At 41.8% G+C, this 25,024-nt stretch overlaps 1 protein-coding gene across 5 annotated transcripts in view; it reads right to left on the reverse strand.

The window, feature by feature from the left end:
• Nucleotides 1-25,024, reverse strand: part of Rftn1 (raftlin, lipid raft linker 1) — a 220,220-nt gene that overhangs the window by 106,538 nt on the left and 88,658 nt on the right. For all 5 annotated transcript variants that reach the window (XM_042680088.1, XM_042680089.1, XM_042680091.1 and 2 more), the window contains exon 3: nucleotides 13,239-13,425. In XM_042680088.1, coding sequence (XP_042536022.1) covers nucleotides 13,239-13,425 — 187 coding nt within the window. The remainder of the gene's footprint in view (nucleotides 1-13,238; nucleotides 13,426-25,024) is intronic.

Here is a 25,024-nt window from a genome sequence, read left to right on the forward strand (position 1 = left end):
AGAAAGAAAGAAAGAAAGAAAGAAAGAAAGGAAGGAAGGAAGGAAGGAAGGAAGGAAGGAAGGAAGGAAGAAAGGTAGAAAGAAAAGAAGGAAGGAAGGAAGAAAGAAACTGGACCACTGGTAGCTCATGCCTGTAATCCTGGCTATTCAGGAGGCTGAGATCTGAGGATTGTGGTGCAAAGCCAGAAAAGTCCATTAGACTCTCATCTCCAATAAACCACCAGAAAACCAGAAGTGGTGCTCTGGCTCAAGAGGTAGAGTGCTCGCCTTGAACTGAAGAGCTCAGGGACAGCGCCCAGGCCCAGAGTACAAGCCCCACGACTGACAAAAAATAAATAAATAAACAAATAAATAAAATGAGATAAAAGAATCAAGCAAATTCCAGTGAATTTTTTTTTTTTACTGTGAAAATACTGTACAGAGGGGTTACAATTACATGGGCAAGATAATGAGTACATTTCTTATCAAGCATTGTAGCCTCCTCCTTTGTTTCCCCTTCCCATCCCTTTCCATCCTCCCCCCCACCCCCACACTCAATCCTCCCCTCCCCCACCAAAGTTGTAAAGTTCACTTTCAACCGAAAAATTTGACTACAGAGTTCAGAGGAACTGAGGGAGAAAACAAGAAGAATAAACCTCTTCCTTGAGTCACTGTCTTTTCTTCTAATTTTTTTTCCCCTTCCCCTTTCACCAACAGATATTTGTCACTTTTTTGAAAAGGTTTTAGCATCTATTGAAACATTCTGGAAATGACACAGCAAGACGTGCCAACAATACTGTCACCACAGTACTCTCAAAATGCTGTGTACAACTGGGCGCCTGTCACCAGAGGTGTCTAACATCCTATAGTGTTACTTGTTCTAGAAAAATCTGCCACATCCTGTCTTGGGGCTTACAGTTATGGGCTGGTTCCTGGTAGATAAACCCTGTAACTGTTCACTACAAGGAGTTCACCGTTGACCTTAGAAGGTCAAGAGAAAGACACTGTGATGGGAGTGTTCCCTGTAGTAATATAGTTGGGAAAGGATGTCAGCTCCAGTAAGCTACGCTACAGGAAAGAGGCAAGCAGCCTGGGGAAGGGGGCTGGGGACCAGTCCTGCTCTCCAAATCCCACAGGCACCAGCTCTATTCTGAGATAGGAAGAAACTAATGCTAATAAATATATAACGAAATGGTACTAACTCCTTGGAACAACTAACATATAGTTTAACAAAATGAATACCAAAAAAATTGAAATATGTGTTGTCAGGAGATGGAGCAGTCAAGGGGAGTAAGGGAAGACAAATGGAAAGAGGAAAGGTGAGCAAATACAGTCACAATAGTCAATGTACATATGAAAAAATGGAACCAGGTAATTTGAGGGGATAGGTGGGGTTGGGAGAGATGAGAACGATGAAAGACGTGACTATTGATCAAGATTATTGTGCTCAACTGGGCATTGGTAGCTCACACCTAAAATCCCTGCTATTCAGGAGGCTGAGGTCTCAAAAACACAGTTTAAAGCCAGCCAGAACAGGAAAATCCATGAGACTCATCTCCAATTGACCACCCAAAAACAAAAGAGGGAAGTGGATTTGTGGCTCCAGTGGTAGAGTGCTAGCCTTGAATGAAAATGCTAAGGGACAGCACCCAGGCTCCAAGTGCAAGCCCCAGTACAAGGAGGCTGGGGGTGGAAAACGAGAGTAGAAAACCTTGATTTCAACAAATAATAACCACCAAACAACTATCATAAGGACATAGTGGGAATCAATTATAATGTTCAACACATGCAGGCATGAAGCAAGGAGCTCTCAGACACTCACAAACAGGTGTTTATGAATATGAGTTCCTAATTTGGTTTTGAAAGTCTTTGTAGCCATTTTAAGTTTCAACTTGTGGTCGATGAATAGGCAGCAAATGAAAGATGCACTTCACTAAATCATATTTATAGCATTTGCTCTTTGCAAAATGGTTCCATCTTTCAACCATTTAAAATATTACAGAAAACAGTTGGCTAGACTAGAGAAATAGTCATTAGAACAAACTCTCACAAACATTTAAATCACTAATAATATCTTTATAGGCATCTCAAAGTTCTTTCTCACCTGTTTCTGCATTCGTATCTAAAAACGTAAAATTTAATTAGTCCCAGTAATTTCCAGAACCCACCACTGTTAATGCTTTTCACACATCCTTTAGCTAAAAAAATACTGAGTTACCTTTCTTGACAAAGAGAAGACAGATATATAAAAAGACAAGATCTATAAAAAGAAGTAAACATATAAATGCAAAAATCTAACACACTTTTATAATTTTTTGTTGTTGGTGGTTGTGGGGCCTGAATTCTGGGCCTGGGCACTGTCCCTCAGCTCTTCAGCTCAAGGCTAGTGCTCTACCACTTGAGCCACAGCGCGACTTACGGCTTTTTCTGCTTATGTGGTGCTGAGGAATCGAACCTGGGGCCTCATGCATGTAAGGCAAGCACTCTACCACTGAGCCACCTTCCCAGCCCCACTTTAATAATTTATAACTAAGTTACCAATACTATGTAGGAATGCCCCTCACAATCATACTTCAAGTACCTCTATGGTCTCCCTTCAATGCTAAGTCTTCTTAAAGTCCATTTTCATTTAAAGAGTGACACCGGTGGCTCACACGTGTAACCCTAGCTACTCAGAGGCTGAGATCTGAAGATCGTGGTTTGAAGCCAACGGGGTCAAAAAGCTCCAGATGAGCTGTGGATCAAGTGATAGAGTACCAGCTTTGAGTGAAAAAGCTGAAAGACAATGCTCAGGTCCTGAGTTCAAGCCCTAGTACTGAAACACATACACAAAGAGTGTGTGTGTATATATACATATATACATTGTGTATGTATATACACATACACACATGGGGAAGGGAACCTTTTTTATTTTATGTACAAATACAGACGCTTTAGGGTATTATGGTTTTCAAATGTATTTTAAGATCAACAGAAAATCTGAAAGAACTTCAGTGCTTGGGTTTCTGTGTGGAGGTTACTCTGCCATCTCAAAATACTTTGGGACAAGGTGGAAACAACCAGTATGCTAATTCTGTCCCAGAGAACACAAAAAATAAAAACAAAAAATAATACGCAAGCCCATCTCTCTGCTTTCTCCAGTGGGATGCAGGTGACAGTTTGGAGGCAGGAATTAAGAGAACTGGGCAGGCCATTCAGGGGCAGGGGCTAGAGAAAGTCGCTGTTCCCCCAGGAGAATGTGACATATCAGATCACAAAGTGTAAACACAATAATTAGCAGGGAATTCTGTGACCTCCACACACCATGAAAGGGTGTGACTCCAGGGTGAGTGGTGAAGAGAGGAGGAATAAATTAAAGTAGTGTGGGTGATGCTGGACAGCTGGGGGGGGGGGCGGGGAGGGAAGGAGAGGGGTATGTGGAGATGGCAGCCTGGGAGCTAATCGAATTTTCCACACAGCCAAGGAAGCTGGGGGAATACTGAAAGACGCTATGGTGCCAGATGTAGAAGCGCTGCAAGTCAAGAATGGGTCCTCTTCCTATTTCTAAATCCAAAATAATGACTCCACACTAAACACACACCTGCATATTCCCTGCTCTGATTTAAGAAGCTAGCCTGGCAGCTACCTTCTTTCTCTCTTCTGCTCTCTGGGAATAGCTGGCTGCAGGGTTTCTTCACAGTACCGTGTGTCAATCACTGCTAACCAGTGTGATTCCGACAATCAGAATGCCCCAGGCTGCTCCCCCACCTTGCGATCAAGCATTTTCTAGGGCACATCCCGGTAGGCGCCTCCAGCCCCTGCGTATTTCCCTTAATTATGAAGCTTCTTTCCAGCAGCCCTATAATTCTCCCCAGAGTCAAAGTAATTGGTAAAAAATTAGATATCAAGAGACACAAGTCCACTTAAAGAGGACACTTTCGACTATAATTTTTTAAAGAATTTTCTTTTTAGTTCCAATATAATTTTGTACTTTTCCAATTTTGCCCTTTTCAAATGCCAAAGAAAATATATGTGTTATCTTGGGGAGTAAAAAAAAAAAAAAGAAAAAAGGCAATGCAATGCATTTCTACTTCGCTGAAGGTCCACAAAAATTTGCTTCCCTTTGAAGGACATCCTTTAGATGCTTCTTAAAAAGAAAAAGAAGAGCACAATGTAACATACAAATATTTGTGTGGCAAGTCACTGTTATTCTAAAATGAAAGGAAAATGTGTGTGTGTGTGTGTGTGTGTGTGTGTGTGTGTGTGTGTGTGTATGTGTGTGTTCCATGGGGACCTGACTGTGTGGCTTCATTATCAGTACACACTTTCTGTATTGGTAAGTTAAGTAATCTAAAGAAAAATATCAACTTGAAATGAGTTTGTGATTTTTTTTTTCAGGAAACAGTTGCAGTAAATTTCCAGAGTATGTTGGGTTGTTTTTCTTCATTCAGGAAAATGGTATTGAGCAACACATAACAGCACTCAATGTAAATAATCAGATTCCAAATGTGAAAGATTTAAGGGGCAAAGAGGTAGAGGTGGGCTGATGTATAAACCACTGTCCCAGGGGAATTTGAAAAGTCTGCTGATAACATTGTGTACAAAAGAGAATAAGCCACTCAAAACATACATGACTAGCCAGGTGTGTGGGGGTTTACATCTGTAATCCTACTTACCTGGAAGCTGAGAATGGGAAGATAGCAGGTCAAAGCAGCCTGGACAGAAAAGTTCATTAGATCCCTTCTCAATCCACAGCTGGGTATAGTGGCACGCACTTTTATCCTACCTATATTTGAGATTGAGATTGGGAGAATCTCCAATTCACCAACAAAAGCCAGAACTAGAGGCATAGTTCAAGAGGGAGAGCACCAACTATGAGTAAAAAAGCCAGAGGAGACTGGGAGGCCCTGAGTTCAAGCCATAATACTAGCACACGTACATGCAGGCGCAAACACGCACGCACATGCGCACGCGCACACACACACACATACAGACCCCTAGCTGAAAAAAAGAGCTGAAGGTGTGGCTCAGTGATAGAGTGCCCACTTGCAAGCAAAGAGGCTTAGTTTAAACTCTAAGACTACCAAACAACAACAAAGTACATGATTAATTTCAGCAAAGTAAACATCACACAGACATGTGAGCAGTTGCAAGATGGCAGCCAGGAGAATGGGTTGGGGAACTGCGACACTATTCTGGCTTCAAGATCTGGCAACATGGAAGAGAACAGAAGAAGCACTGATACTGTCCAAAAAGAAATGCACTCATCACCTGACTTAGGAAACAGGACCCCTTCGGTACATCACTTTTATAATAATAATAATAATATTTAATAATTTCCTTTAACAATATAAAAAGATCTGGCAACACATGGCAGGGCAGAGCAGGGCAGGGTAGGGCAGAGTCAGGCAGCGGGGTCTCTAATTCTCGTTCCCGTGAGTTTCCTCTCTGGGAGTCTGGTCCCTGCAGGCTTTGGAGTTTGCAATCCCTGTCTTAGATTGAAATCAGGGTCATCTGGATTTTAGATTCTGCTCCAGAGGAGAAAACAAGGAGTAATGGCAGAGCACTCTCTGCGTTTTGCTTTCCTGGAAATAAGGCAATAAAAAGCCAAAAAAACTGTCTCTTGGTATCCCTTGAGTCTGGGTGGCCAGTGCTGACTCATGCACAAACTGTGCTGCCCGTAAGTACTTGGGAGGACAGCTTGCTGGTAGAGACGGAGGGAAACATCCTCAGACTCTGGCAATCACTGCATCTTCTCAAAGAGTCTGTGGAGGAATCCGGTATAAAACAAGGATGCTATATGCTTGGCTGCATCAACAGATAGACAGCAGGAGGCCCAGCCTCTTGTGCACTCACCATGACTTCGACTTCTCAAGATACAATCTATAAGCTTCATGCTAGCTCCAGGACCCAAGCCATTCATATCTCCTTACATTCTCTTTCCCCACTGCTTCCCAGACTCAGTGCTCTAGGCACCCCATGGTCAGTGTTCTTCTTTTCCTGTTCAAATCATCCATTCCAGAGCTAGAGCAAGTAAGTCACAGGTCCCCTTTTTGAAAGCTCTCCATTAATAAGTTCCTCTTAGAGATGCAAACCAAGACCTGTGGTCTAGTTGGGTGCTACCATAACCTGTATCTATACTATACAGCCCCTTGGTAGATAAATGCCTTGATATTTGGGGCATCTTAGAGTACACCTGAGCATAGAAAAATCACATAACACGTTCATCTTAGAAAAATGCAACTGAGCAGGGTGAAGGTGGCTCACGCTATAATCCTACCTGCTCAAGAGGCTGAGATCTGAGGGTTATAGTTCAAAGCTGGCCAGGGCAATAAAGTCTGTGAGACTTTTATCTCCAATTAGCCACCAAAAGCCCTAAGTGGCACTATGGCTCAAAAATGGTACAGTGCCAACCTTGAGCTAAAAAAAATCTCAGAGAGAGTGCCCAGGTCTGAGTTCAAGCCCTAGTACAAGCACAAAAAGGAAGGAAAGGAGGGAAGAAGAGAGGGAGGGAAGGAGGACTTGAAAGGACTGAAAGGGAGGACTGTGTACCACTGAAAACAGTGCTATCATTCTACTCCACATGCGGGTGGCCAGAATGGCTTCAAGAAGGCGGAGTGGAATTCCTGGTCCCATTTCAGTTTCTGAGGATATCTCCCTAGAGGCAAGCATCTCTTTGTCCTATCTGGGACTCTAGTCTTGCTATAAATCTAAGCCAGCTTAGTTTCCCAAGTAGTTCCTCAGTGAAAGCAGAAATCACCTTGAATCCCAAAGGAAAGCAAACCTTGGTCAGGCAGAAGGACACTGGCATTTCACTTCACAGCTAATTAAAACAATTTCCAAAGGCAACTTTGCTTAAAAGCATTTTCCACCACCTGCACTAGCCATAACTATGTGTGCCCCATCTCCTAGGCCAAAAGGTACCTGACCAGTATTGCAGAGTTCTCAAATCTCCTGGTCTCTGTACCAGGCCAGAAGACCTGGACCAAGTGGCTTCTGGCCATTAGTGATGGAAAAATATTGAACAGGCTCTAAACGAACTCTGTGGGAAGAAGTCAATGACTGAGCAACATTCTAATCATAGAGCATTTTGAACGTCCATCTACAACTGTAAAGCCAACTAGAATGAAATCCATACATATAAAACATCAGAAGTGACATTTTAATAACTGACTTCTGTTAGCCATCAGATTTTGAGAATTTTTGTGGCAATTCGTTGTAAGGAAAACTGCCTGGAAATAAAAAGAAGGCTAACTTAACCTTATACTTAGAATTCAGAGTGAATATTACTATACTGTCTGTTAAAAATCACTAAGAGAGCCAAATAAAAGAGTTAAAGAAAGGGAAGTACAAACTTTTCCCACTTATTCACTAAGTAATTCATATTCAGCTATTGACTGAGTCAGTTTTCAAAGTGACTTTGACTTAATTTGATACACTCGAATCCAGAACCATTCACAGTAAGATGTGTCACTGAGCTTCAAGTGAAATGGCGGTTAACAGAATTTTTCCCCAAAGATTCCATCATGGTTCATGGATATAAGTGAAATTTGTCAAAAGCAAGTTCAGAAGGTACTGCTTTTGGGAATATTTACTTTTAATGGCACAGGCTGACAATGACCAATTGCCACAGAAGATATTTTATTATACAATTTCAACAGGCTCCTCCCACTTCCTGCTTATCACTCCTAGTTTTGTCCAAAAACAAATGAGGCTCAAGTGAAAGGCTACCTTCTTCTTAGACATTTGTCTGGTTTTTTTTTTTTTCATCTCCTTTATTCCCAAAGGTCTATGGTAGAGATTCACGAGAGCCACACTATGGGAGTTTTCCCAATTAGACTATAGGTCCTCAAGAAGGCAGGTGCTCCGCCACTCACAGTCTACCCTTCCACCAAGTACAGTCCCGAGCACAATAGAGCTCAGGACATCTCGTTTTTATTGTACTTCAAAGATACCACGTTCTTTACAAATCACCGTTTTGTGGCAGTCTTGTGTTGCCGGTGTGCCATGTTCCTAACAGCTCCAATTATCATTATCTTTTATCAATAAAGATTTTTAAATTATTTTTTGGTAGTACAGGGTTTGGAACTTGGGTTCTTGTGATAGTTAGGCAGGCAATCTATTATTAAGTTTGTTTTCTCCTGGTTATTTTTGAGATAAAGTCTCACTTCCTGCCTGGGCACATATCTGAACCACAACCTGCCTATTTGAGGCTTCCTGTCCTTGCTGGGATGAGAGAGGTGTGCCGCCACATACAGCTCCTCTACTGAGATGGGCTATCTCAGAGATTTCTGCCCTGACTGGCCTAACACAACCATCTTTCAAATCCTAATCTCTCATATTGCTTAGGATAACAGGTACACACTCCTGCAACCCAGCTATGAGAAGGGGCTTCATCATTTTTGTGCCCAGTGCTAGCCTTGAACTGAAACTTTTCCATTTTCTAAATAGCATGCATTATAGGCATATGCTACTAGACCTATCAATAGAGTATTTTTAAACTAAGGTATGTGTACTTCTCCTTAAAAATATTATGTTAATCCATACATCATAAACTATAATAAATTAGACACACAACCATGGTGTTATGGAACCAAACTCAGTATTTCTAAGGTATGGCTATACAAGTTCAATAAATGTCTGTGAATGAATGAGTGAATGGAATAAATGTGAACTTGAAAGTTCTATTCCTAGCCAGGCACTGGTGACCCACACCTGTAATCCTAGCTACTAAGGAGGCTGAGATCTGAGGATCATGGTTGGAAGCCAGCAGGAAAGTCCATGAGACTCTTACCTCCAACTAACTGCCAAAAAACTAGAAGTGGTACTGTGCCTCAAGAATGCTAGCCTTGAGCACAAAAGCTCAGGAAAGGTACCCAGGCTCTGGATTTCAATCCCCAGGGCCAGTACACACAAAGAAAGGTTCTGGGTCTGGGAAGGTGGCTCAGTGGTAGAGCGTTTGCCTTCCATGTATGAGGCCCTGGGTTTGATTCCTCAGCACCACAGAAACAGAAAAAGCCGAAAGTGGAGCTATGACTCTAGTGGTAGAGCGCTAGCCTTGAGCTGAAGATCTGAGGGACAGTACCCAGGCCAGAGTCCAGGCTGCACAACTGACAAAGAAAAAGAAAAAGAAAAAGAAAAGTGCTATTTTTTCTCCTGGTGTTTTTGCATAGCCCCAAACCCAGGTATTTGCTAAAAACTTGGTGTTTATCTTTTTAAAAATTAAATTTAAATTATTTAGACACTTTTGCAGTACTGAAGATTGAATTCAGGCTCTCATGCTTGCTAGGCAAGCACATGCTACATTTTTTTGTTATTGTTTCTTTTGTGTGTGTGTGTGTGTATGTGTGTGTTAGTTTATTATCCAACTAATTTCACCTACACTGCAATCTATTTTTTTTTGGGTCCGGTCGTGGGGCCTGAACTCTGGGCCTGGGTGCTGTCCCTCAGCTCTTCAGCTCAAGGCTAGCGCTCTACCACTTGAGCTACAGTGCCACTTCCGGCTTTTTTTCTTTTTGCTTATGTGGTGCTGAGGAATCAAACCCAGGGCCTCATGTATGCAAAGCAAGCGCTCTACCACTGAGCCACCTTCCCAGGCTGCAATCTTCTTATCTACCTCATGAGTGGCTGGAATTACAAACCTGAACCACCAAACCTGGTGTATATTCACCTTTTAAATCTCAAAGTTAAAGAAAAATATTTCATGGTGCTATTTGCTAATGATCTTTGTTTGGACAGATAATAATGTAGAAAGTTTAGCTAAATCTCATTCAATGTGCTTTACTTTGAAAATATTAACCAGGCATTTTATTCCCTTTTTGAGAGCTTAATAATTTAATTCAAAGCATCTTCAGTTGTCAGAACACTAGCAGTCTGTGAAAAATATCGCGTTAACTGACTAGATTAAAAATTAATCATCTGTTTCCCTTGCTTTGTTTTACTAAACTCCCTATTATATTGATTTTTTTAAAACGTTCAGTGTGTTTTTTGTCATACTTTTAGTTGTTTGGGGGTCTTTTCTTCATAATGCAAAAACACAAGGTTATTGCACTGGTTAGAACAGATAATCGCTGCACTTTGTGAGTTTTTTTTTGTTATTTGTTTTGTTTTGTTGGTACTGGGGCTTGAACTCAGGACTTGAGTGTTGTACCTTAGCTTTTTCACTCCAGGCTGTTACTCTACCACTTGAACCACAGCTCCACTTTCAGTTTTAGCATGGTTATTTGGACATAGGAGTCTCACAGACTTTCCTTCCCAGGCTGGCTTTGAACCATAATCCTCCTGAGTAGCTAGGGTTACAGGCATAAGCCACCAGTACCTTCCTTAAAACTTTTGTAATGATTCTTCTTCCAACCATTACTACTGCTTTCATCCAATATTGTTGGGGATTAAAGTGTGTGTGTGGGGGGAGATTCTTACCATTGCTGATTTGTTTTATATGGCAAATTACCAAACTTTTGTAGAAAGGAAGGAAAGGAGGGGGAGAGAGGGAGGGTTCAAAGAGTCGCCATAAACTTAAAGGAACTACTTTCTCTGTATCTGCTAATCAAGGAACTGCCATATTTATTCAAGTCATCAAGGTTGCTCAAGCAACCTGGAGCAGAGTGAATGAACTCCAACCCAAGAAGGACTGCCATCATTCCTGCTGCAAATTCTCTTGCATGCTAGTGGTCTTGTTATTTTAAGAGCTTTACCACCAATTTTCCTTCTCTAGGAAGTCCGATCACTTGCTCATACCCTGTCCTCAGTAGAAGGGAAGAAGACCTTCTGCTGCCACCCTAGCTCTACTGTTAGTCTACAATAGACTATCCCCATAGTGGGCTTTCTTCTTGAGGAGTGCCTCCTCATCCATCTCACCCAGCTCACCAGACAACTCAGTGTCTGAACAGGTGTTCTAAGTCATTGGTGCCAACCTCCAATTAGAAAATAGGAGGCCTAGACAAATCCTGTTCCTCTCTCACCTTTCCTAGTACTTAAAGCTCTCTCCAGGAGCAGAATGATTAACCCCAAATATCCCCGCTGGTTGTCCAGCATGAAGCCAGATAAGGAATTAGTAACATCCTCTGCATCCTTGCTCCTCAGGTTTGGTCCACAGACAAGCAGCATCAGCATCATCTGCGAACATGCTAGAGATGCAGCAGCCCGATCACTCCAGACTCACTGAATGAGACTCTGATGTTTTTACAACAACCTCAGGATCTTCACAGATGCTAGTAAGACACATTAGCTGAAGGAGTGCCCCTCCATAGCTGGGGATGTGATTATAATGGACTGAATGAGTGCATGCCAAGTCCTCCAAACACTAAGGCTGAGTCTAAGGAATGGGGTCCCTGAAGGGGATCCTCCTGAGGACGCCTAGGGGATCTACCCAGCGCAGAGTAACCCGGTACTTCCTTTCTCAAATTCTTTTATTTGAAGGCTGATGAGTAGTGAAATGGAAGAAAGATTGAGCAACAAAAGTACTACCTTATCTAAGATCAAATATATCCTAGCCAGGCACTGGTGGCTCACATCTGTAATCCTAGCTACTCAGGAGACTAAGATCTGAGGATAATGGTTCAAAGCCAGCCTAGACAGGATAGTCCAAGAAACTCTTATCTCCAATTAACCATCAGAGAAAAAGAAATAGAGCTGTAGCTCAAAGTGGTAGAACATTAGTCTTGAGTAAAAGAGCTCAGGGACAGTCTCCAGGACCCAAGTTCAAGCCCAGGACTAGCAGGAAAAAAAATTCAGTCCATAAAAATTGCCAGGCACCCATGGCTGATGCCTGTAATCCCAGTTACTCAGGAGTTTGGGATCTGAGGATCGTGGTTTGAAGCCAGCCGGGTTAGAAAAGTATATGAGATTCTTATTTTCTTTCTTTTTTTTGGGGGGGGGGTCCGGTCGTGGGGCCTGAACTCTGGGTCTGGGCACTGTCCCTCAGCCCTTCAGCTCAAAGCTAGCGCTCTACCACTTGAGCCACAGAGCCACTTCTGGCTTCTTTCTTTTTGTTTATGTGGTGCTGAGGAATCAAACCCAGGGCCTCAAGCATGCAAGCCAAGAGCTCTACCACTGAGCCACCTTCCCAGCCCAAGACTCTTATTTTCAATAAACTACTCAGAAAAAGCTGGAAGAGGCACTATGACTCAAGTGGTAAAGAGCTAGCCTTGAACACAAAGAGGTTCAGGGACAGCATTCAGGCCATGAGTTCAAGCCCCAAGACTGGCAAAAATAATTGTGGGGGTAGCAACACAGGAACGGAACACGGCACCAGGTTAAGATATGAGTTTATAAGAGTTACACTTCCTGGGAACAAGTCAGAGCAATGCTTGCTGCCATCTGTGTGACCATGACAAATAACCTCTGTGCATCAGTTTCCTTGCTTGGTAACAATGTCTGTGTGCAACTGATGACAAAGGTGAAATGATGCTTGTAACACCTGACACATGATTACTAGTGTGAGCTATCAGCGTCATATATACCCTATGTGTCAGTGTCATTAAACTAATATGGCCCCCAGAATATTTCCTCTCATGATCAACTTAGTGATCCACAGCCCAATGGAAATAAAGAATCCAATATGTATTAAAGTGAGAGATTCTATCTGAAAAGCAACCTAAAAGCTGAAGGAGCCAGGCACGTGTGGCCCATGCCTGCAATTCTAGCTACTCAGGAGGCTGAGCTGTGAGAATTGAGGATCAAAGATGACACAGGCAGGTAAGCCCAGAAGACTCATCTCTAGTTAAACATCAAAAAGGTATGGCTAAAATGGCAGACCACAATCCTTGAGTAAAAGCCAACCAAGAGCATGAGGCCCTGAGTTCAACTCCCAATAGTGGCATGCATACACATGCATACACATACACACATACACATAAGCAAAAAGCTTGGAGATATGGCTAAAGCAACAGAATGTTTACCTACCAAGGACAAGGCCCTGAGTTAAATCCCTAGTATCACCAAAACCAACCAAACAAACAAAACCACTATGTTTTCTAGCCATGCTTTCAGATTAATATGGTCACTACATTTTCACTAGCTGGTAGAAATATTTGCTCAGAGGAGACATTTCTCCAGCTGAGGTACTATAATAAAAGAAAGGTGGGGTATAAAACAGAACTCTTTAAAGTTGGTTATAGCATTTGATTTTTCATCACAGGATGCGATGAAATTTCTCTCTGGTTGTCTAGCCTTTCTGACTTACCTGTCAGAGGGGCTGAGGGCCCAGGAAAGAGCACCCCCTCCCTTCCCTTCCTCCATGCAGCAACCTCAGGCCTTATAGGGCACGGACCCCTCCTTACCTGTCCGTTTTCTTGACCAAGATGGCCCTGAAGATGTGCTCGAGGGGTATCTTCTCCCGTGTGTGAGTCGGCTGCACGAAAGGGTGCAGGGCAGCCAGGGAGAAGCCCTGCTGGTACAGCTCCAGGAGCTGGGTAGGCAGGTCTCGCAGGGAGGTCAGCCTCACCGCCGAGGACCTGGGGAGCTCCGCTGGAGGGAGAGAGGAGAGAAAGCATCACACACCTAACAGACCACCTTCCAACCAGACCACACCCCCCGCCCCTCGGCTGGGGGAGGATCCTCTAGGTCTTCACTGTTTACAAGAGACTTTAAGTAGACTACCATTTTGTGTTGTGTTTCTAGAGTCATCACTTTCCATCTCCAGGGACAGAAGGAGGAAAGGACAGAGGGGGATGGAATGACAGAAGAGATAAAGAGAAAAGAGAGAGAGAGGAGAGAGAGAAGACAGAGGGAAAAGAAAAAGATTGTTCAATTAAAAAGACAACATTTTATGACACAGGTGTAAATTCCATAAGCTATAATAAACCCACTGCTTCTCCCCTACTTTAAAAATAGGAAAATGCAGGACCGAGTAGGAGAGACACTAGAACTTATAGGCACAGGCAGGAACTTCCTGAACAGAGTCCCAGGGTCACAACAAATTGGAGAGAGACTCAACAAATGGAACTACATTAAAATAAAAAGTTTATGCACAGCTAAAGACATAGCGACCAAGCTAGAAAGATAACAAACTAACTGGGAGAAGATATTTATCAGCCATATATAGGACTCAAGAAACAAAGGACCTTTTTCTTAATTTGTCACATCGTTTTTAAATGACTCTATGTTCTTGACCTTACATACAGTATATACATGTGCACATGTGAGGAAAGCTGAGAGGAGGGTACAGAATAAAAAAGACTGAATTCAACCCTGATACTGGCAAAAAACAAAAACCTCAAAAAACATGTATCATTCCTGTATGAGTCAGACTAGTTTTCATTTTATCTTACACTCTAACTAAAAGCGTCATTGCGATCCACTTAGTATTTCTCATGTATGGTTCGCTTACTTTTGATTGATTTCTTATTTTTAAATATTAGGTGCCCATCAGTCAATTTAAAAAAGGATATGACATTAAAACGGCCACTTCTCCACTCTCTACCCAACTCAAAATCCAGAGCATCACCTGTAACTTGTATCCACCTTGTACTGAAATAAATCTTCATTGTTACCTTCCCCCACCCAAAGGAGTCAAGTCTTGAGTCCTGTGTGTATCATTCCTTTAAAATAAATAGATAAATAAATAAAATAGGAAAATGGGCAAAGCATACAAACATGCAGTTGCTCTGTGTATGTGTGTGTGTGTGTGTGTGTGTGTGTGTGTGTGTGTGTGTATTCTTTGTTTGAAAGGACATTCAAAATTAACTCAACATTAGAACTGAACACATCAAAACAAGTAGTATTTTTCACCTACTGAACTGTTTTAAAATTTGAATTTCAAATTTACTGGTTTTTGAGAAGAGCTGACAAGGTTCAAAAGTCAAAGGGTAGAAATTAGCATGCGGTGAGAAGTGTGCAGCACAACAGATTCCCGGCCTCTTGCCTTTTTCCTTAAAGGCAGCGAGTAATCTCCATTTTGTACACACATTGACAGTTCCTGAATTCATACACAATAGGCCTGAACCTCTCTCTCCTTTCACACAAATGCAGGATAGCATCATATACTTGCTTTTTATTGATTAGCAGTGGGCTTTACTCACAGACTGTCTGTATCCCAGCAGCCACACAAAACTGGGCTTGACTCATTTCCTGCAGAACCCTTATACATTATATCACAGAGCATACAAACGTAGGCTTCTATAAGCCTTTGAGAAAAATTATCCTTCCTGAGCTAGTACTCATAGCTTACTCAGGTCACGAGTTCAAAGCCACACTGAGCTACACCAAAGAATAGGTCTATAAAAATAACTGAATTCTTAGTTGTAAAATTGCTGAGTAATAAATAACTTCTTCAGATATACCCAGATTTCCTCCAAATAGTAGTATGGATTTATTTGCCATTGGTGACATAAAAATGTTTCCCGTGCCCTGGATAAAATTTCTCATAATAAAAAAAATCCCTGTGAAGTTGCAACTTATCTTCTTATCACATAATTTGCATTAAACATTTCATATTTAAGTGCTGCACAACTTTTTCTGTGAACTGAGTATCTTTGCCTCATTTTCTTATGGGTTTACAGGAACTCTTTTTAATATTAAAGAATTTAGTTTAAACAATGATACCAGTTGTAAATATGCTTTCCAAATTTGCCTTTTGCCTTCTGCTTTTGCATAAGGTACGCTTTGCCAAGCACAATTTCTTTATGAAGTTGCATTTATCTACCTTATTTTCAATGGCTTCTGAGTTTTATGTTATTATAACAGAAAGAATTATAAAACCTCTTCCTGTGAGCTCTTATACATACTTCACAGTTTTTTTTTCTGTGTCCTGGTTTTGAATTTTTCTCATATAAAGCATGCAATGTGAATTCAATCACCGTAGATTTTGTCCACTCCTCTGTGACTTGAGACTTTTATCCCATATCAATGAATATATTTTTGTTTATGCCTGTAATATTATTTTGTATAGCATTACTTTTATTATTTTTTTGTATCTGTTTAGGCTATTTCTTGAATTTCCCTATCTTCTCGTTTATCCTCTAAATCCTCTTGTCTAATTTGTTTTTCCAGATCACCTTGGAAAATCATTCTTCAGGCTCTTCTTTAATCCCCTCAAAAACTGTGATATTTTTCTCGCTTGTGTTCACAGTACTGCTCCAGTGAGAGAAAACAGACACTGTCCAGTGCGCATTAAATTCCTATCCAAGAACATTGCCGACCTTCGATGTACTCAGCTCATCTTTGGAGACCCCAGGGAGCATGCTCAAGTGTTTTCATTTGGATATTATGTGTTAATCAAGTTTATTCATTCATAGTCATTGTATCATCTTATTTCTATAAGAATGATCGAGCTTCTTTTTTTTTCTTTTGTTACTCCTATCATACTCATTGGGAGAAGCTGGCATGCCCTTCACATCTGGAAGGAGCTAGCACCAATGGGGGGCTGATGTCTTCAAAGTCCAAATGCACATAGCCTCTGTCTACCATCCCCTCTTCCACAATGACACCTGGCTGGATGAGAAAGTGTCTTTTAAGACATATGGACAAAGCACAGTCATATGGATAGCAACCTCAACTTGTGGAAGAACAGGGAGGCAGGACACCCATGTGGGCACCAGGGTGGCCTCCCTAGAAGATACCATGCCTGCCTGCCCAGGCTCCTCCCAGCCTACTTGAGCCTAGACTCTCTCCTTGGCTTCCTATCTGTCTCCAAACTGTCTCATGGAGCCAAGAGCTTATCTAAACACCATCTACCTTCTCCAATGCCAACAGCCCTGCTCCATTCTTAATACACAGATGGACCTTCTGTGCATTATCTACATTTACCCCCAGATCTGTCACAGCACACCTGGCATGTGTGTCCCTACTATTGGGCGACCCCAGAAGTAGGTGGCTTCACTTCATACCAAGATATAACAAAACTGTTTCTAATCAGAGTAAATGGCTTGAGAAATGGGAAGGCAGTTGAGAAGGTAGATCACTGACTGACTGGATACTGAGCGAGTATAGTGCAGGGAACAATGGTACTGTGACCACATATTATGAAAATCCAGCTGGACACCAGTGGCTCATACTTGTAATCCTAGTTACTCAGGAGGCTGAGATCTAAGGACTGCAGTTGGAAACCAGCCCAGGCAAGAAAGTCTGGGAGACTCTTATTGCCTATTAAACACCAAAAAGCTGGGGGTGAAGCTGTGGCTCAAGTGATAAGAATCCTGGCCTTAAACACAAAAGCTCAGGGACAGCACACAGGCCTTGAGTTCAAGCCTTAAGACCAGCACCCCAACCAAAAAAAAAAATCCAACTTATTAAGTGCATATCAAGACATGCACATACAAATGAAGACACTAGATATGCACTACAGTTTTGCTCTAGCAGCAGAAACCTAGACCCAAAGAATTCTTCTTTGAGAACTGGGAAATCACAACAACAAATCCATAAACACTAAGAAAGTTAAGTCTACAATGTGCTGATACGGAAATGTGTTCAAGACATATTCTTAAGTTTAAAAGATGTTTAACTGTTAATAGTATCATCACTTTTGTATAAAAATGTTAGAACAGCTACTCAAAAGGCAGTGATTAGGAGGATCATAGTTCTAAGCCAGCCAGGGCATAAAGTTAGTGAGACCTCAGTGTGATGGTATCAATTATTCCAGATATGAAAAGAGGTCCAGGATGGCACAGAAAATACTTAAAACAACTACATCAAAAAGGGCTTGAGAGGATAGAGGGCTCAAGTGGCAGAGGGCCTGCCCAGCAAGCACAAAGCCCCTGAATTCAAACCCTAGTACCACAAAAACTTAGAATGACTCAACATGAATAAATGGTAATAGGATACATTTTATAGACATCAACATTGCAGAGAGGGAAAAAGAGAAAGAGTGGAAAAGTCATTTTTTATTTTATTTTTAATTTTTATTTATTTTTTATTGTGAAAATACTGTACAGAGAGGTTACAATTACATGGGCAAGATAATGAGTACATTTCTTATCAAGCATTGTAGCCTCTTCCTTTGTTTCCCCTTCCCATCCCTTCCTCATCTTTTATTTTATATTTACAAACAACTACCATCAACAAGGATCATTTCAGGGGAGCATGAATAAGGCACCTTTAAATTTTCTTCTAAATGTTAGTTAAAAGCTTTAAATAATTTTTTATGTCTTTTCTTTTTTGGTGCTGGGGCAAGCTAGGCAAGCACTTTGCCACTGAGCTACATCCCAGCCCAAAAGCTTTAAATAATTTTGAATAATTAAAAACATAATGTTATGTTTAGACAAGAAGATTTGCCTTGTTTTGTGTAATGCTGGAGAAGGAATCCAGGGCATTTTGTAATACTAAACAAACGCTCTTCTACTGAGCTATAGCCTCAGTTCTTCAATATTTTGTTTTCATACACAAATTAAAGAAAACAATCCAGGACATTTAAGGATACCATAGAATATCAGATACTGTGGGCATCGTTTCCATATATCATACAAGAAACTCAAAGGAAAAAAAAAAAAACAGAATGCTTCACTCTAGAGCAAGGGTCCAGCACCCTGGAGAAAACTCCTTCTGGAACAGTGACAAAGGCAAGAGTGGCCTGGAAAGCAAGAAGTATGTAGTCTCTCTGGGAAGGGGGGGAGGGGTAGCTCTGGATATGCTGCCGGACAAAAGAGAATCCAAAGGGAGGCCTAGTCAAGAATGCCAGAGCTCAAGTGGATCTTGGCAGCAGAGTGCATGCCTAGCATGCATAAGACCCGAAGTTCAACCTCCAGCATTGCAAAAGGAAAAACAAAAAGCTGGCTGCCAGTAGCTGACATCTGTAATCCAATAGCTATTCAGGAGGCTGAGAACTGAAGATCATGGTTCAAAGCCAGTCAGAGCAGGAAAGTCCATGAAACTCTTATCTCCAATTAACCATTAAAAAGTCAAAGTTGGAGGTATGGCTCCAGCAAAGGGGCAGCACACTGGCCAAAAGTTCAAGCCCTAATACTGGCACACAAAAAAAAAAAAAGAAAAAAAAAGAGGAGGAGGAGCAAGAGTAGCAGCAGCAAGACACTGGTGGCTTACACCTATAAGTCTAGCTACTCAGGTGGCTGAAATGTGAGGGTTGGGGCTTGAAAAGTCCAAAAGACTCCATCTCTAAAATACTAGCAAAACCCAAAAAAATAAAGGTCTGGTTGAAGTAGCAAAGCACCAGCTATGAGATACAAAGTCAAGCAAGAGCACAAGTTCCCTGAGTTCAAACCTAAGTACTGTAGGAAAAACACACAAAAGAAAAAAAAGAGAAATCACATAGTACATTAAAGTAACAACAACAAAGAAAAACCTCTTGTTTCCATATCTTGGAGTTCATTTCGCTTAGCATTGTCTTATATGGGCACATGTTCATAGCTATTAAGCTATTCTGTTCATCTCCTGGGACTACCCTAGACATATACTAATTATTACAAATAAGGGAAACCATAGAGCCTATGTTTCTTTGGGTCTGGCTTACTTCATTTAATATGACTTTTTCCAAGTCATTCCATTTCCTTACAAATAGGGCTATGTCATTCTATTGTGGTTTTTCTTTTTCCCCCAATGGTTTACCCCTTGTTGTCACTATATTTGACTTTGGTACCCTGGGTATTGTATATACGTTTATCTGAATTAGAGAAGGAACTACAAAATGGTGAGAGAAAGGACAAAGGGTGAACCAATGCATCAGCAATACTCACAAGAGAATATGTTGAAAATGTACCGTACAATTTGGGGGAAGAGGATTGTGGGGAGGGAAAGTAGGAGAAAAATGAGGGAGGAGGTACCAAGTTCGGCAAGAAATGTACTCACTACCTTACTTATGTAATTGTAACCCCTCTGTACATCACCTTGACAATAAAATTGAAATTTAAAAAAAGACTTTAAAAAACCCCAAGTATTGTACAAAACAATAACAAATTAATGGCCAAGTATAAGTCTTTCTGAAGGGCAATCTCATGACACTGATCAAAAGCTAAAAGTACTCTACAGCACCAAGATCTTCTTTCCTTTAATAAAACAAAAGAATATCAGGGAGGGATCAAACCTTGGGTGTACCTGGTCCTTTTAGGTCCACCTTTAGGTCCATGTATCAAGTTTTTCCAACTCTTATTCTATAGCAAAATAAAGCTTCACTAATATTTTGACAATTTGACAGTGACCCACTCCTGTGGCCCAGCTACTTAGGTGGCAGAGATAGGAGGATCATAACTAGGGGCCAACCTGGACAAAGTTAGCAGGAGAGTCTATCTGAAAAACAAACTGAAAAAAAAGTCTAGGGGCCTGGCTCAAAGGTGGAGCAACTGACTGCCTAGCACATACAAGATCCTGAGTTCCATTTCTAGTATAATCAAAAATATAGAAGGATAGATAATTCATCTAGTTTTCTCGTATGCATGTACTATATAGTTTTATATACTATATATATATTATATATATGTGTATATATATATATATATATATATATATATATATATATATATATAAGCAGTTGTCAGGCACTGGTAGCTCATGCTTGTAATCCTAGCTACTTGGGAGTCTGAAAATGGGAGGACTCTGGAGGCCAAATTGGCAGGAAATTTCATGAGATCCCTTCTTAATCCATAGCCAGTCACAGTGGTGCATATCTGCCATCCTAGCTACACATGAAGCTGAAATTGGGAGGACTGAGGTTCCATGCCAGCCCAGGTACAAAAGTTCACGAGAATCCATCTCAAGGAGGAAATCTGGACCTAGTGTCACACACCTGTCATCCCAACAATGGCAGGGTAGCTTACAATCGGTGGACTGAAGTCCAGGAGCACACTCTGGCAGGAAGTAAAATCCTACCTCAAAAATAACCTGCACAGCATTATTTACCATAGCTAAGATATGGAACCAACCCAGATGCCCCTCAGTAGATGAATGGATCAAGAATATGTGGAAAATATACACAATGGAATTCTATGCCTCCATCAGAAAGAATGACATTGCCCCATTCATAAGGAAATGGAAAGACCTGGAAAAAATCCTATTAGGCGAAGCAAGCCAGACCCAGAGAAACATAGGCAACATGCATTCCCTCATTTATGTGTATGATGTTCTTAGCAGAGGATCACAACTGGTAGGTGCATATGACCATATAAAACAAAACTTATCAAAATGAACTCCAAGAAATGGAGACAAGATTTAACTGTTTCCAGTTATTTCTGTTTTCTTTATTTTTCCCCTTTAGTTTATGCCCTGTTGTCACTGTTTTTGACTTCCGTACCCTTTGTCTTGTATATAAGTTTATGTGATTTGGGGAAGGGAAGGGGAATCACAGAAATGGCAGGGCAAAGGGTGAACCAATTCAACAGTGATAATCACTAGACACTATGTTGGAAATGAACTTCACAACTCAGGTGGGGGCCGGGGGAGTGGAGTTGAGGGGAAGCGGGAGAAAAGGAGGGAGTGGGTAACACTGTTCAAAAAGAAATGCACTCGTGACCTTATAGTTATGTAACTGTAACCCCTCTGTACATCACCTGTACAATAAAAAAATAACCTGCACAAAACATAGCTGAAGGCATGGCTCAATGGTATAACACCAGCCTAGCAAGCACAGAGTCCCTGAGTTCAAACACTCTTCCCCTCAAAACAAGCATTTGATGTGTTTAAAGAGTATGATTTTTCTTTATCCTCTTTACCTCCCTCACTCCCCTGCTCTTTCCATCCCTCCTTCCATCCCTCCCTCTCCCCCTTCCTTTCTTCCTTCCTTTTTTCCTAAGGTAGGGGTTCACTACATTGCCCAGGCTGGCCTCAAATCCTCAGGAATAAGTACTCCTTCTGCTTCATCTTCCTGAATAGCTGGGCATGTACCACCACATGCAGCTAGAAGACAGGATTCTTGTGTCTGTTGTGCTCCTCAACCATGTGAACACTGTTGCCACCTAGATCTCTTCTGTGAGGGTAACTGTGGCCTGCTCGCCATCAGAGAAGGGTGCTAAGAATCAGACTGAGAGCTGAGTGCTGGTGACTCAGGCTTGTCAACCTAGCTACACAAGGCTGAGATCTGAGGATCACAGTTCAAAGCCAGTCCGGGCAGCAAAGTCTGTTAAGACTCTTATCTCCAAGTAACCACCAAAGTATAGGCTCAAAGAGTAGAACAGCAGCCTTAAGCAAAAGAGCTAAGCAAGAATGTCACACCCTGAGTTTGAGTCACAGTACTGGCATACATATGTGTGTGCGCACACACACGCTCACACAAATCAGATGGAGAAATGTGTGAACAAACAAAGCCCCAAACCATCACAGTGATGAGCTAGCAGGGGTGGGTGGAGGCCTGGCAGGGGCCTGGTTGGTGAGGAATGGTGATGACACAGGGCTACTAGATCATTCTCCATGCCCACCCTCACCCCTACTCGCCACACTCCCAAATCACTGCACTACAAACATTAGTCAATCAACAGCTTCCATGGCTTAATGCTTCCTGAATAAAACATAGTACACTGAGAGTCTTCATCTTACATTTTATTCTGTCAAAACTCAGCAACTTTATGGCTTTAATTTTTAGTATGCATGTCACTAAAATAAGTGTAGCTTCATGGTTAAAAAAAACAAATAAAAATGAATCTCAGTAAGCCTTTCATAATAAAAATAGAGGCTCCTCTTGTAAACTTTATTAAAGGCTTTCATTTCATATTTGTATTTGAACCCTAACCTTAAGAACATAAAAGCAAAAGACCTAGCTCTTATTAAGTGGTCAATCCTCCGACGCACAACTGGAAAAATAAATGAAGGAATGCTGTATCTGTTTGGATGGACACTGACCACAGCCTTCTGGTCTGGTTCTCACTCTACCCACTGGGATAAACACTCTACCACTTCGTTTTAGAATATCACCTGACTTCAGTTATTGATTATGGAATGTTAGATTCCCCTCCTGATCTCTTAGATACTCTGTTTATGAAATGAAGACCTTGGATAGGCAAACAGGAAGAGCACTACTGCTTTAAAATGAAATCATTTTATTATTAACATTTGGAGACTAAGTGAAAAATGACACTGGGTAAAAACAATAAGTGTTTTCAGGATCAACGGAAAGAGTTCCCCAGGATTAAGAAGGGCGTGTTCACAAAAAAAAAATAAATTAAATTAAAAAAAAAGAAGGGTGTGTATGGTAGGTAGGGAGATGGGAAGACAGAAGGATACCTGCTGTCAGGGAACACTGCTGGCCGAGGACCGCTCCTGCCTACCCCAGTGGAGGGGATTCTGCACACGGTCATGTAGAGTGCAAGACCCTTTTCCCAGGGACCTCTGGGAAATGGAAGAGATGCCTGCCCAATGCTGGGAGAGATGGGGTTGCTTCAGGAACAACACTAGGATGATTATTCTGAAGTCACTTTGGCTTCATGGCCATGACAAAATGAAATGTCTAATTTTCCCTTCACATATAAAGGATAAAGGACACAGAGGATTCAGTCTTAGTGGGGTCTATACTCCAGTGAGAGGAGACACCACCTTGTGTAGAGTGGCCAATTACGCTTTCCTCTCTACTCACTCACCTGACCCATCCTGTAGTCACATCTAGAGATCAGCCTGCGATCCTCAGTCAGGCTGGACACCTCTGCTCCCACACTAGCCCACTGCTCTGTTCCACTGAGGGCAAGGCTGGTTCCCTGAGTGGCTAGTCCTAATTATCTGGGCACGGCAGAGACTCTTCTACTACAAGGTATTAACACACTGAAAAATTATTATAATCAAAACAGTGGTATTGGCACCAAAAAAAACCAATGCAAAGCCCCAAAGGAACAATAATCAATCTGGAGTACATTCAAATAGATGTGAAAAGTCTTAACTGTAAGAAAGGGGAGATCTGATCCAGTGACAAAGTTAGGTCACTCAAATAAACACTTGGCAAACGTGGCTGCCTAGAAGACAATAAAATCAGATCCCTACGTCACACTGTAACACTAACCCAGTGGGTTCTCATTGGTGGGTGAGGAGGTAGGTTTGTCCTTCTGCAGACTGTTGGCAGTAGCTAGAAACATTTATGATTTTTTTTGGTTGGTCATGGGGGCTGAACTCTGGGCCTGGGAGCTGTCCCTCAGCTCCTTAGCTCAAGGATAGCGCCCTACCACTTGAGCCACAGCGCCACTTCCAACTTTTCTTTGCTTATGTGGTGCTGAGGAATTGAACCCAGGGCCTCATGCATGCAAGGCAAGCACTTTACACTGAGCCACCTTCCCAGCCCCATTTATGATATTTTATCCCAACTGCAAGGACAGTGGGCTGCTTCTAGTATCCCACTAGATAGATGGCGGGGACACTTCTAAATGTTCTATAACACATATTAGAGGCACAGAAGGCTCCGGTTCAGACCCAAAAGCCATAAACTAGGACCCCTGGAATTAACAAGAGACACAACCCAAAGAATGATGAACCCCATCTCAACCTAGGGAGCAGATTCTTCCCCCTCCAGTCTGCTTACTTCCAATGGGCATGTAGACCCAATCATACCAAAACTTTTTTTTTTTTTTTTTTTTTTGGTCCAGTCATGGGGCCTAAACTCTGGGCCTGGGTGCTGTCCCTCAGCTCTTCAGCTCAAGGCTAGCTCTCTACCACTTGAGCCACAGCGCCACTTCCGGCTTTTTTTTTTTTTGCTTATGTGGTGCTGAGGAATCGAACCCAGGGCCTCAGGCATGCAAGGCAAGCGCTCTACCACTGAGCCACCTTCCCAGCCCCCAAAACTTTTAATTCTTATTTAAGAAGCCAACAACTGAGCAAAAGGAAGGGGTGACATAATCCAAAAAGAAACGTACGTTTACCTGACTCATGTGACTATAACCCCTCTGCATATCACCTTTATAATAAAGAACAATCAATTTTTTTAAAGAAGCCAGCAATCACCAAGCACTGGTGGCTCACATCTACAATTCTAGGTCCTCAGGAGATTGAGATCTAAGAAACAAAGACCAAAGACAGCCTGGGCAAAAAAAAAGTCTGTGAGACTCTTCTCTCCAATTATCCAGCATAAAGCTAAAAGTAGAGTTGGGGTTCAAGTGGTAGAAAGCTAACTTTGGGTGAAAAAGACAAGTAAGAGTGCAAGGCTTTAAGTTCAAGTCCTAGTAACACACACACACACACAGACACACACACACACACACACACACACACACAC

This window comes from Dipodomys spectabilis, unplaced genomic scaffold (genome assembly GCF_019054845.1).
Source record: "Dipodomys spectabilis isolate Male_0828 unplaced genomic scaffold, ASM1905484v1 ptg000054l, whole genome shotgun sequence".
NCBI classification, from domain to species: domain Eukaryota; kingdom Metazoa; phylum Chordata; class Mammalia; order Rodentia; family Heteromyidae; genus Dipodomys; species Dipodomys spectabilis.